The 13,341-nt window shown below is 40.4% G+C and overlaps 1 protein-coding gene and 1 long non-coding RNA gene across 2 annotated transcripts in view; one reads left to right on the top strand and one right to left on the bottom strand.

Moving 5' to 3' along the window:
- Positions 1–812, bottom strand: part of LOC144588412 (uncharacterized) — a 30,127-nt gene extending 29,315 nt beyond the window's left edge. Inside the window, exon 1 of the long non-coding RNA XR_013543975.1 lies at positions 496–812. This is a non-coding gene — a long non-coding RNA (uncharacterized LOC144588412). The remainder of the gene's footprint in view (positions 1–495) is intronic.
- The window catches only part of BFSP1 (beaded filament structural protein 1), a 55,805-nt gene that overhangs the window by 24,741 nt on the left and 17,723 nt on the right, over positions 1–13,341 (top strand). Inside the window, exons 4-7 of the mRNA XM_073003506.2 lie at positions 805–897; positions 2,850–2,957; positions 12,311–12,531; positions 12,820–12,911. Of these exons, the coding sequence (XP_072859607.2) occupies positions 805–897; positions 2,850–2,957; positions 12,311–12,531; positions 12,820–12,911 (514 nt within the window). The remainder of the gene's footprint in view (positions 1–804; positions 898–2,849; positions 2,958–12,310; positions 12,532–12,819; positions 12,912–13,341) is intronic.

Below are 13,341 nucleotides of genomic sequence, written 5' to 3'. Positions count from 1 at the left end.
TGGAGAAGGGTAATGCCTTTTATTAATCCCACTTAAGTATCACAAAGTCCAGCAAAAAGTTCCACTATGCCATAATGAGGAACTGAACTACTTCAAATCACTAAGTACTAGAGATTGACTTCATTTCACTCTTGGTGTCTCTAGATCTATTTACGCCTTTAGCTTCACTGATACAGGGACTGCCATGTTGCCCCCATACCTCTGTCTGTTATGACCCAGCGCAAGAGCCTGTAAGCTTCAAAAAAAGTCATGCGATGCTCTCTAGATGTTGAAGATGGAGAAAACCCATTAATAGTACAGCTCCTATAAAACTGAAAGCTGATACTTTAACATCTCATCTGTTCATTGCAGAATCCATCTTCCAGCTGCAGAGAGGCACAGTGGCCAATCCATTATGCCAAATATTTGGACACAATGTTTTCCTCAATTTCCTAATGTTTGTACCAGCATGCCTGCCTAGAAGTCATACAGAACCTCACATCTTGTACCACTTACCACTTGTGGGCTGCTTTTGCTAGTGGACATCATCATCATCACCATCATCATAACCTATCCTTGAGAGAAAAATAGAGATTTTACTTATGGATTATGAGATAGCACCTTTTAAAAAATGTCATCCTACTGATGACTTAATTTCCTTATTTATATTCATTGAAAGCGCTGTTACTTCTGGCCAGGATCACTGTCTTATATTCTATCATGTAAAAGCCAGAAGCAGGAGAGATAATTTTACAGAAGTGTAAGTTAGTTTAATTGAAGTCCCTGCTGACCATTTTAAACATGAATTATTTTCTTTGGCTGCAGAATCTCATGGAAATACAGACGTATGTCAGCATTTTGCAACAGATCATGCAAGTGACTCCTCGAGTGTCCAACATCACAGCTGGAGTTAGTGAGGTAAGAATTTTTCTTTTAAGAAATAATGTTTTTGTCATGACAACCAAAACATTCCAAAGGGTGGCATTTTCAAGTAGCTTTGGAATACAAAAGAAACAGTAAATAAGCTTCAGCAGAGTTTTATAGGATGACACCCATATTCATTGCCTTCTAGCTGTTCTCATGGGAACACCCTAGGGTAGCATTGTGTAGGATGAACTGTTGTAGTTCAACAGAAGGAAATCGGAGGGACCTCTTCTTTTTTGTGTCATGTTGATGCAAATATACCAGATCACATGTCTAAGACATCCCATAGAACAGTGATCCCCAACCTTGGGCCTCCAGATGTTCTTGGACTACAACTCCCAGAAGCCTTCACCACCACCTCTGCTGGTCAGGATTTCTGGGAGCTGAAGTCCAAGAACATCTGGAGACCTAAGGTTGGGGAACACTGCCATAGAACAAACTGATTGATACACTTCAGGCATGATGATGACCAAGTGGGGGCTCTTCCAAGAGTGACAAGAGCGCATATATTTTTTTCTAAATTATCATCTGGTAGCCCTGACTCAATCATACATCCTTGATGTTTATTCCTAGCATTCTGTATGTGTGTCTAACACACATACAGAATACGTCTAACCCAGCCTTCCCCAAATTTATGGTTGGGGAAGGTTGGTCTACTGATGCAGGAAATGCCACTGACCCAAGAAACAAAAGGACCTCCAGATGACAGGGCAGATGGCTACAGCACATCTGCTATGCCACCTTAGGGCCTCAGATTTGCTAGGCAATCCCTGGGCAATTGCTTGCACAAATATTAGGAACCTAGGAAGGTGACCTTGCTTTGTCAGGCGCTTGATCCAATTAGCTTTCTATTGTGTACACAGACTGGTAGTAGCCATTCACAGCTTCAGGATGGAGTTTTCTATCCCACCTTGGAGATGCTGGAAATGGTAAATGGCACCTTCTCCATGCAACATATGTCTTCTCCCATTGAGCTACAGATCTTCTCTTCAGTTATTTGCAGGAAACTGCTCACATATCAGTACTCCTGTTCAAAATAGTACATTTCTCATTTGAGATGGACAGGGAGGATGGCCTTACCTTTCCCTGGACTTTGGAAAAGTGGGTGGGGGATTTTGGGAGTCATAGTCCAATAGAGTAACTCACAAGCTCTGCCCTTTCCCAAGATAAGGCTGTTTTGGTTGGGAGAGGAAGTGCATATAGGAGAGGCCTTAAATCAGTAGCAAAAGCTGAGATCTTCAACTGATTGTTAATTCTCAGTCCCTCAAAAGCCTGCCAAGGTTTTCCAAGGAATTAATATGAAGATTAGGACCTGTCAGTTTGTTTTGTATGGTTCGAGCAAGATTCTTGACTGCTTGTGCCAAGTTAACAAGGCCCACCTCATACTTTGATAAGCACAGTGGAAGAGCCATAGTAGCTCAGGAACAGAGTTCATTCCCAGCATCTCTCAGTATTTCAAGGATCTCTAGTAGCAGGGCTCTCTGAAGAAGATGTTAGTCTCTACTAGTCAAAGTAGGCAATATGAGGCTAGTGTTCTAATGTTGTTTAAGGCGGAATTTGGAAAAGTTACTTTTGTTGAAGATATAACATGAAGAAAAATGGAACATTTCAATTCTCTGACTTAAGACAAGTTTACATGTTGAAGAAAAGCAGTCCGTGGAATTGAAATCCTGTGCACATTTCCTGTTTGTACATGAAAGTATTTCAATTGTCTTTAATTGTTCACCATCTCACCCAAATGTATTTCTCCTCCGTTCAAGTGAAATATATGAAGCAGCAGGGTTTCTATAGCACTCCTGCTGGAAACCCTTGAAGCAGGCAAAGAAGAAAATCGGTCATGTGAAGATCATTTCGTGGAACTATTTTCATCATAAAATTGCATTTCTAATGTTACTCGTACACAATTGATTCTTCATAATCTGCCCCTCTTTCTACATTGCTCTTAGGAGAAGCTCGTCACTGAGAGGAAAATACCAATTCTTCAGAGCCAGTTAGAAGAATACAAGAGCATTCTTTGCCAGCTCCAGGCTCAGAAAGTTAAACTGCAGACCGAGGTACCTTCTTCAGAAACACTTGAGATGACTATAGAGAGCTACATCAGTTTGTATGCCAGCAATCTAGGGCTGTAACATTTTGAACATAGTGTTTAATGTATTTATTTACCTATTTGAAACATTTTATCTTGTTCTTCAGTTGATGAGACCACTGGTAATTTATTATTTTCAATGATAGATTGTTCAGATATATATATATATATAAACCATGAATAAGAAAGAAAACTGGTAACAAAAACTAGGTGTTTTTCTTTCTTTCTTTCTTTCTTTCTTTCTTTCTTTCTTTCTTTCTTTCTTTCTTTCTTTCTTTCTTTCTTTCTTTCTTTCTTTCTTTCTTTCTTTCTTTCTTTCTTTCTTTCTTTCTTTCTTTCTTTCAGAAAAGCACTCTTAAAAATTTAATGAATAGAATAAAATCATATGTGGCAGAAGGCAAAATAGACTGCCCAGAGGGGCAGGGTAAAAATCTAATAAATAAATAAATAAATAAATAAATAAATAAATAAATAAATAAATAAATAAATAGATAGCAAGAGCACTTCAGTGTAGGGCTGTGGTGCCTTCCAGATGCAACAGCTGTTGTCCCTCCATTTTCATCACTTGGTATGATTAAATTAAATAGCATGAACCAGGATTCTTATTCAAACCTTAAAAGGTTTTCCATAAGCCAGCAGATGAGGGTATTCAAAGCTTTGAGGTTGTCCAGCTACAATTAGCACATGAATCCCAGCCTGAGCAGACACTCATATCCCCTGGCCACAGTCTTCTGTACAGTTGTACTGTACAATTTTTAAAACTGTAGTGATAGGCTCAAAATATTCATCCATCAATTAGGGTAGTGGTTACCAACCTTGGGTTCCCAGATGTTCTTTGAATTCAACTCCCAGAAATCCTGGCCAGTGCAGTTAGTCATGAAAGCTTCTGGGAGTTGTAGTCCAGGAACATCTGGGGACCCAAGGTTCGGAAGTCACTGTGTCAAGGTATACAAATTATATGAAAGAAGGCACCTATCCTCTTTTTTTCCTGTACTATTTATTTTCTTTGTTTTTTCTTTTTTTTGCATTTACTCTGGAAAGGCTGTTACCTTGTAAAAAAATTGCAGCTCCTCTTCATTTTATGAGAAAATTTCATGTGATTTTAGAATATTTCATGTCAATATTGTCATCCTTCTAAATGATTCTTCTACAACTGCTCCGCTTCTTCTGTATATACACCCAAAAAATGATCAGGATGTTGATAGAACTGTGTGAGTCCAAAGATCCTTCTTTGTCCTATGGTTTCCCTCCACAACTAAGATTTCAGTCCTAGCATTTGATTCAATAATCTGAATGTATGCCCCAGAATTCCCAGGGGGGTGGAATAGGAATCTTGTGTCTCATTCACAATGGACAAATAAGGGGTGGGCATTCTTCTCTGTGGTCAAAATCCTGATGTTGAGCATAGTAGATCACACTAGAGTTAGAGTGTCTGGATCAATGAGAATTTTGTGAGTCAACTCCTCTGTAAGTTCCACTGATACAAATGGGCATCCTTTAGTTGCGATTTGCATTAGCATTATACGTTGTAGTTAGACTTGACCCATTTGAATCAATGGAACTCATGGAGGAGGTGATTCACTAAGTCCCAGTTGATTCAACTGACCTGTTCTACTGCAACTTACTACAATAAGTAACGGTATTTTGGTCACTATGAGATTGTTCTGCAGGATGTTTTCTCAGAAAATATTGCACAGATCTTGTGCAACAGATTACATAGAAGCCACAGAATGCAGCTCTTTCTTGTGCAAGACACAGTCGGATATATAGAATGTTCTCAGGAGTCAATCAGTGAAAGCTAAGGCAGCACCAGCAACATGCAGGAATGATAGGGGTCGGCAGGTGGTATTTTATTGGTTGGGACATGATGAATACCTGCTAAATTCCTCACATGGAAAGTGAGTGGGAGCATAGCACGACTGGTTAATGGCTAAAAAAAGAGATGTGGACATACCATCAGAACCTTCTGAAAAACCCAACCAGCAAAGCAGCTGTGATTGCTGATTTGACTAATTTGTGCAAAGTATGAAAAATGTGTAATCTACATAAAAATAATCAGCCTCTGCATGAATATAGTGTTCTTTTCTTTGAGTAGCCAACAGCAAGCACAGAAGGATTTATCATTTAGAAGCACATAAACAACCCAATGCATGCTTGTGATCTTTAAAAATCCACAGGGAGGCAGCAGCAATGTATGTTTCAGGGATTTCTGCAATTTCACAATAGATACAATTTGCTTTGAAATGGATAAACTACCAACTTGATCGTCCTGAATCCACACAAGGTAGCAGTTATGTGGGTTGTTGCAGCTTTCCCAAATTGCGCAAGCTTTGTGAAACAATTGTGAATTTTTAATAACTAGAAAATCTCACTTTTGTGACAGGGTGAGTGAAAAAAAAATCTTTTTGCAAATATTTGCTGGAGGAGAGAAACAAGGATTTAGACCCCCTAAGCCTTTAAACTGCCAAGCATTGATTGGTGGTCTATAAAAGATGGAAAATATACAGAGGAAATTTGGTACTTTAAACAGAAACATATGCTTTTGCTTTATGTAGAAAATCAGAGCTGATCAGGACAAAAAAGTGTTTTGCACTTGCGCTTGCCATCTAGCTGAGAACTCTTGCAAGAATGCAGATTTTGTCACTGGGGACTCTTTGACAGCAAGAGGAATCATAGGATATATTAATTACATCTCTGATTTAAAGAGATATATTTTTAAGTGAAATGAGGTGCAGTATTGTCCAGAGGGTACTTTAGAAATCTCTCTGAATGATGCCCCTAGCGCCCTTAAATGTTTGTGGAGCAAAGAGAAGTAATAGCATTCTTCCTGTCAAGTGGATGGTTTTCAAGTGAATGAGTGCCACCTGGTGGTCTATCTAGAAGAAATGTTGGCAAAGAATTTTTGCTGTAGCATTCACATATGATACTTCCTCTTCCAAAAAATACTTTATATATTACCTGCAGAAGAAAAACAAAAGGGGATGAAACCTATTGTGTTAGAAATGTATACATATTTTCCAGAAACATTCATAACCCAAAGGCAAGATTTCTCAGAGTCAAGGCTAGGAACGTGCATTTGGACAAAAGTATGCATACAGACCAAACAAGGACTTTTGCACAGTGTCATGGTGACCACAGGGTAGAACATGAGGCCCTTAATCACTCATGGAACAACAACCTTCATGGACCCTGCATGTTCAATCCAGACTTCTTGCAGTTAAAACTGGGAAGAAAAGGAAAAGGGGGCACTGCACAAGGAAAGGAACACTGAAGTTCAGGGTCATTCACATGGAGGATTTGTTCAACTTTCCTTATACCTGTCATATCAGTACTGCATCTTGGGGTCCACACCTGATGCAGTACTGAGGCTAAGGTGAAACTAGCATCAATAGAGTCGTGAGGGGAAAAAAGCTTGCCCTCTGGGTTTTTGTTTTTCTAACATCATCATTTGGTAGTGATATGTTTTTGTTCTGCTGTGCTCTGCTTTAATTGGGGACACAATCTGCTTGTAGTCCCCAGGACCACACTGATCCATGCTGATGCATGTACTTTATGTATGTGTGTCACTTAATGAGCATGTTTCTGCTGATGTGTCCACCCCTCTACACTGTGACTGCCACTTCTGCTTAATTTTCTTGAGATATCAACTGTCCTTGCATTCTGCTTTGTTATCTTTACATCTTTAATGTTAAGATGTTTGCAAAACACTGCAAAAGTGACTACTAAAATAAAAATTAGAAATAATCATTTTGAAAACAAAGATTTGAAAGCAGTGGGCAGAAGAACAAGAAGGAAACAGGGAGAGTAAAGTAGGCAGAGAGAAGGCAGAGAAGGTATCAGTGGTTCCTGCATCCTGCTTTTGAATTTTTAAAGTGTCATCAATTGTACAAAGAGAGTATGGCTTAACGAGAAGCTGACAACATATACCAAGATCCAGGTCTATAGAGCCTGTGTCCTGAGCACACTCCTGTACTGCATTGAGTCCTGGACCCATTGTGCATGACAGGAGAGGAAGTTAAACATGTTCCATATGTGTTGTCTCTGATGCATTTTTGGTATCACCTGGCAGGACAAAGTTCCAAATAGAGTAGTCCTAGAACGAGCTGGAATTTTTTAGCATGTATACATTACTGAAACAGTGACGTCTACATTGGCTTGGGCATGTCATGAGAATGGCTGACGGTCTTATTCCAAAAGATCTCCTGTATGGAGAATTAGTGCAGGGAAATTGCCCCAGAGGGAGACCACAGCTGCCATATAAGGATATTTGCAAACAGGATCTGAAAGCCTTAGGAATGGACCTCAACAGTTGGAAAACTTTGACATCTGAGTGTTCAGCCTGGAGGCAGATGGTACAGCATGGCCTCTCCCAATTTGAAGAGACATTTGTCCAGCAGGCTGAGGCAAAGAAGCAGTCCCGAAACCAGCAAAATCAGGGAGCTGGACAGGGGACAGATTGTATTTGTCTTCAGTGTGGAAGGGATTGTCACTCTCGAATTGGCCTTCTCAGCCACACTTGATGCTGTTCCAAGACCTCTGTTCAGAGCATGTTACCATAGTATCTTGAGAATGAAGGATGCCTACACATGATGATGAATGGTACACCTTAGATCAAAAGTGAAATATATATAAAAATTTGAATTAGAAAATATTGCTTGACAATTTGAAGGATTGAGAAAGGTGGGTGGGGAAAAAGGAAGGAAAGGAAAAGAGTGCAGTAGACTTGGGGAGGAGAGAGAAGATAGGAGTCTGTGACGGGAGTGAGACCTCAAGGAGGAACTGCTGGATAGCTCAGCGGCTTAGGCATCTGGCTGGGAAGCCAAAGGTTGGGAGTTTGATTCCCCACCTTGCCTCCTCAACAGGGGCTGGACTTGATGTTCCATAGGGTCCCATCTAGCTCTGCAGTTCTAGATGATGGTGGTGGTGATTAAATTTGGATGATTAAATCTGATAGGCAGTATCAGAATGACCCAGTCCATCTCGAAATATATATCCTTCCGATATGTAGGATGTCAATACCAGGATGATCTAGTCAACTCTAAAACAAAAACAAAGAAAAACAGAGCAATCCCATATGACTGGGGACACCACCACTCTGTGGACGATACTTAAAACACAGTAAGAGGAGACTGAGCTGGCACCATAGGAGAAGATGGACATTTGAATCCCCCAATAATGCCCCATTCATTTCCTGCTTGTTCCAACTGCTAAGATGCTAAGGAGGTTCACCAGACTGCAGTGGCTGCTCCCCACAGTTCTTTTCTTTTTAAAGCAGTAGTTCAAAGTGTGGGGGGCTTCCATGATGTAACACTCTGTCAGGGCTTTGCTTTCACCCTTCCTTTTAAGAACTTATTTTTTTTTCTACTCGAGCTGCGCATACGTGTGTTTGTGAATGCATGTGTGTGTTTTCCCAGCCTCCTCTTTGGTTTCTCTTTTTTATTGCTACACTGGCCCCACTGGCAAAATCATTAAGAGCTGCCTCCTGCTTCTCTTTCACTTGTGTTCTTTGGACTGGAGGTGGGCAAATGATTCTGTCCAAAATAATTCTGATGGTGCTGCTGTCTAACACCCAAGCCCAAGTCATAGCTGCTTGCACTGACCCCTTCACGGGAATGGAGTTTTTAATGACTATCTGGAAATGCCTAAATACTGATACAGCTTCAGATGAAGATTGTATTGAGGTCTATCCAAAAGGGTACAGAGTAAACCAGGCCCGGATCTGTGCATCCTTATTCAGGGACAAACCAGGTCAAGGGGTCAGTGCACCTGTGCTGTCAAGATGCTTCTGTATTTTGCATTGAAATACGGCCTTTTTAAAAGAGATTCTGCTTTGTTGGACTAATCTTTATTTAGAAACTGAATGTATCATTTCCCTCCAACCTAGCAATAAAAATTAAAACTCCTAAAATGTGTCATAAAATGCAAATAAAATTTGTGAAGCAGCAGAGTATACATACAAACCAATGTCTGCTATAATAAGCTCCGAAACGATGTATAATAAATTCAATAATTCAGTCACAGGAGGACTAAACTAACAACCCAAACCAAACAGATTCAAATAGAAGCAGAAATGTAGCCAGGGCTACATATCATCAGACTCCAACCATAATGTAGTTAAACAAATATTTAATAATGGTTGGCTTCTCTCTAGCAATTTTCTCTGGAATTTCTTTGCATAGTTTCTATAGAGAATACTGATGCTGAATCACTGTGATCCAGTGTTTTCTGTGCTGTTCTGTTTTACCCTGCTGGCCCTCAGCTAATCTGGGGCTGGTGAAGTTGTTTATATTTTTGCTTTTGCATGTGTGTGAGTATGCACATGCACACGCACACGCACACACACAAATGTACATACAAGTTTAGCTGCAGGTCCAGTGTAGGATTACTGAGACTTCCATGAGCTACTATGACTTATAGTTATAGACATTTCGGCCCATTACTGCTTCCTGCTTAGCATAACTGAATGGTAAGCAATAAATTGCCCCTTAATTAACCTCAGCAACTTCCGTTCCTGTGGAAGCAGGGATTTTGTTGTTGTTGTCAAAGTAAAATAGAGCTATGTGTGGGGAAAAGACACACAAAAAGATGCCAGTAATCAAAGCCTTTTCCAGAACAGAAGCCTAGTAAGGAATAATTAAGAGTCATAATAAACCCTCCAACTATGCTGAATTGCAAAGAGGCTACACGAAGACAAAATCTCCAGGGAGGAAGCTATTAATTAATATTGTGAGGACTTTTGCTGAATGGATCTTTCTTACCTGGGAGCACCCTTTGAGATTTCAGTTCATTAATGCTCACTTCCTGTCTTTAGATATAAGCTGGAAGTTGACTTGTGAATTGTGCATGCATGCTGGACATCTAATTGGTTGCCATATTTGGTGGTATGAACATTTTAACTCTCTTCTCTTGAAAACAGGAGCTGTCTTGTGCAAAACGGTCTTGTTCCCCAGTCTTTATAAATATCAAAATTGACAGGTGGCTACACATTTCTGTGGCTGCGGAAATCATCTATCCTGGCTATTTGCCTAAACTACCATTTGGCCACAAATTTTGTGAGGGTCAAAAAGAGATATTGCATAGTCTGCTACATGGAATAGCTGTTAAATGGGCAACAGTTGCTTTATCACTAGTTGGTAAAGCAGTGTGTGTGTGTGTGTGTGTGTGTGTGTGTGTGTGTGTGGAGGTTATCTTTTTCTCATGCCACTGAGAATGCTGTGTTTTGTTGTGAGTAACAAAATTTGCAAGGAAGCTAGCAGTTCTTTGAGACACGTTAATCTATAACCCTGTAAATGGTTCAAATCATGTAAATGTTGTCATAAACTGAGTATTCTACATTAAGGAAAGACATGGCTTAAGCATAAGTGGCTTATGACTTGAATACGTCCCTTCACTGAAGTTTTGGGTTGAAATGAAGCCCATCCCTGGGCCAAGGAATGGGCACATTGATCCAGAGGATACGCCATTCAGGAGGAGGTGATCATGTGTGACTACACTCTGCTTTTGTTTCATTTGGAATCAGGAAGTCAAGTAGAATATGGCCACTTTCCCCCAGAGTTCCCCTTACTGCCAGTTCTTCTATCAAGTAAGCTCTGTTAGTTAGAATCAAGTCAAGGATAGAGCTAGTTCTCTAGTTTCTCCATCCACTTTTTATAGGAGCAAACTATCAGCAACAGAAGCCAGGAATTTCTTGGAGGGGCCATATTTGGCAGAGTTTGTTTACTAACAGATATCATAATTGGAATTCCCCCATTGCTACCACTTTATGCCCTTTTGAAATTCTTGCAATCTGTTTTTTGAAGGTTTCATCTGCATCTGGAAGTCGAGTCATGGCAACTGGACTTCTTTCTTATTAGGTTGAAACGTTTCGCTACTCATCCAAGTAGCTTCTTCAATCTGAGGAGAGTTGGTAGGAGACCCCTGATATACCCAAGATATACTCATTATGGACCAGGAAGATCAGTGGTTTTGGAGAGAGATCAGGGAGGTCATGTGCATATAGAGAATCCCTCACTCAACAGGGATGGAGGCCTTAGATGCAACCTGTCTCCTGTTTATCATGCTGCCCTTTCATCCTTCCCCAGACAGATCAGGACCACACACCGGAAAGACCACTGTTAATAACCCATGACAATGGGTTGAGAAGGACTGCAGAGGTGAGATTAGACCGGGGGGAGTGAAACCAAGTGGAGGATATATCAGTGGTCTCCTACCAACTCTCCTCAGACTGTCATGACTCAACTTCCAGATAACCTCACCTGGATGATTGAGAATCTTCACAGATATATTTCATCTGCATCTTCTCCTTGATTGTGCAGTTGGTAGTAGACTCCAACTACCACATTCCTTTTAAATTTTGCCCCAGTTATATTAATCCAGATGCTCTTGGTGAGAGAGCTAAACTCATCTTTCCATATTTCTTTGTAGGAATATGTTGTGGGTGTTTTTTTTTTTTAATTATCATATAGTGCAACTGCACCTCCTTGGTTATTCTTTTAGACATTTTTAGCAGTTGCTGTATTCCAGTCATGGGAGTCATCCCACCAGGTTTCAGTTATCCCTATCAAGTCTTATTTACTCTCATGAACTCTCATGAATTCAACTTTCCTATTTGTTTCCCATACTACTGGCATTCATGTATAAACACCATAGATTGTGTGCTTGGTGGCCTGCTTTTCTTTGTACAAGACTATTATTGGGCCCCATTAGAGCTATTCAGTCTGTTTATCTTACTATACATAAACATTTGTCTTTACCCCTGAACTTGCATCTCCCTCCCAAATCAGTTTAATGCCCTCCTGGACATACTTGTGGCCAAATACATTCTTCCCAGTCCTTGAGATGTGCAGTCCATCACTTGCCAGCAGTCCATTTTCCAGGAAGCATAGCCCACAGTCCCAGAATCCAAATCTCTAACATCAGCACCATCTTTGTAGCCATTCATTTACCCAGAATATTTCTTTTTCTCTTTCTACAGCTCTTCTGGGTGCTGGTTGGGTGGACAAGAAGACTACGGGGGCCCCAACGTTCTTGAGTTTGCTTCCCAAATTCTGATTAAGACAGATAAAAATGTTTAGAAATCCATCTTGTATTGACCAATGGGAACAGTCCCATGCTGCACTCGGTAGCATCTTCTACTATCTTTCCCCCTCTTTCTATTTCTTATGGAAAATGTTTATCATTATTTTAAATCAGTGGAGTGTCACTGAAGCAAGTCGATATACCAAATCCTGGCCACTCATGATCTGCTGAGGAGATGCAGCACCAGTTCCCATGTGAGAACTCTTGTCAATCAATCTCTTTCAACTGCATTTGTTTTAACAGACAACAATACTAGAACAAGCCATTAAGAACACCCAGGAGAGCTATGATGATGAGCTTCAGCTGTATAATGATCAGATTGATACTCTGAGGAAGGGCATAGAAGATGCCGAGAGGACCTTGGAAAAATACACCAATGACTGCCGTCAGCTCTCCATTTATAGGCAGTCCTTGGAGAGTGAACTGGAGCGCTACAAACGTATTATTGAAAATGAGGACTGTAGGTAAGGCTATCCTTTTATCTTACAAAGACCAAAGTATTGTGTTTTTAAGGGTTTTAATACACACACTGTAATGGTGGCGGGCATATTGCTCATTATTTTCAAAAAGTTTTTTTTACCTCATTTGCTTCTTTGTTTTCCCCAACTAAACTACACCCAGGAGATTCCTGGTGAAGGATGCTGTAGAGTCTCCGTTTGACTTTCAAGCATAGATGGACAAATATATTTAAAACATCATTCTTGTTTAAGCAGTTGGTGAAAATTACATGTTTTCCCCCCTCTCTCTTGTAGGTTGAATTCTGCCATTGTTGGAACCCCTGTAACATTGTTTACTACAACTCAGGCTTACAGACCTCCACAGAGTCCTGCCATGAGAGCAAGAGGTAAGGCCTGGGGTCTCTGGTTCAAGAGGCTAGCATGCCTGTGATGCACCTTGGCATATGTCTGACTATTGCTCATGTCACCAATTGTAATGACTCATTTGCCCATTAACTCATGGGTATTGGGGAAATGACAATGCTATTAAATAAAATAATATATATAGGGCAAAGGAACACATCAGAGATGAATGGTTTGGGTTTTGCTTTAGAATATGTGCATGGTGCATAATGTGTGTGTGTGTGGTTTCATCTTTCTGTCACAACCCCCTTAATAGTCTGATCCAACTCAGGCACAACATGCAACCAAATTATATGGCAAATGGTATTCCATTGGTACCAATCAAATTCCCCCATTTTGTAGTTTTCTTGTGTGTGGGGGGGGAGAGGGTGGTGTGTGTGCGCGCACGTGTGTGTGTGTGTGTGTGGAGCTATG

Source organism: Pogona vitticeps, chromosome 1, assembly GCF_051106095.1.
Source record: "Pogona vitticeps strain Pit_001003342236 chromosome 1, PviZW2.1, whole genome shotgun sequence".
In the NCBI taxonomy this organism is placed as follows: Eukaryota; Metazoa; Chordata; class Lepidosauria; order Squamata; family Agamidae; genus Pogona; species Pogona vitticeps.
This window is presented reverse-complemented; position numbering and strand designations above follow the sequence as displayed.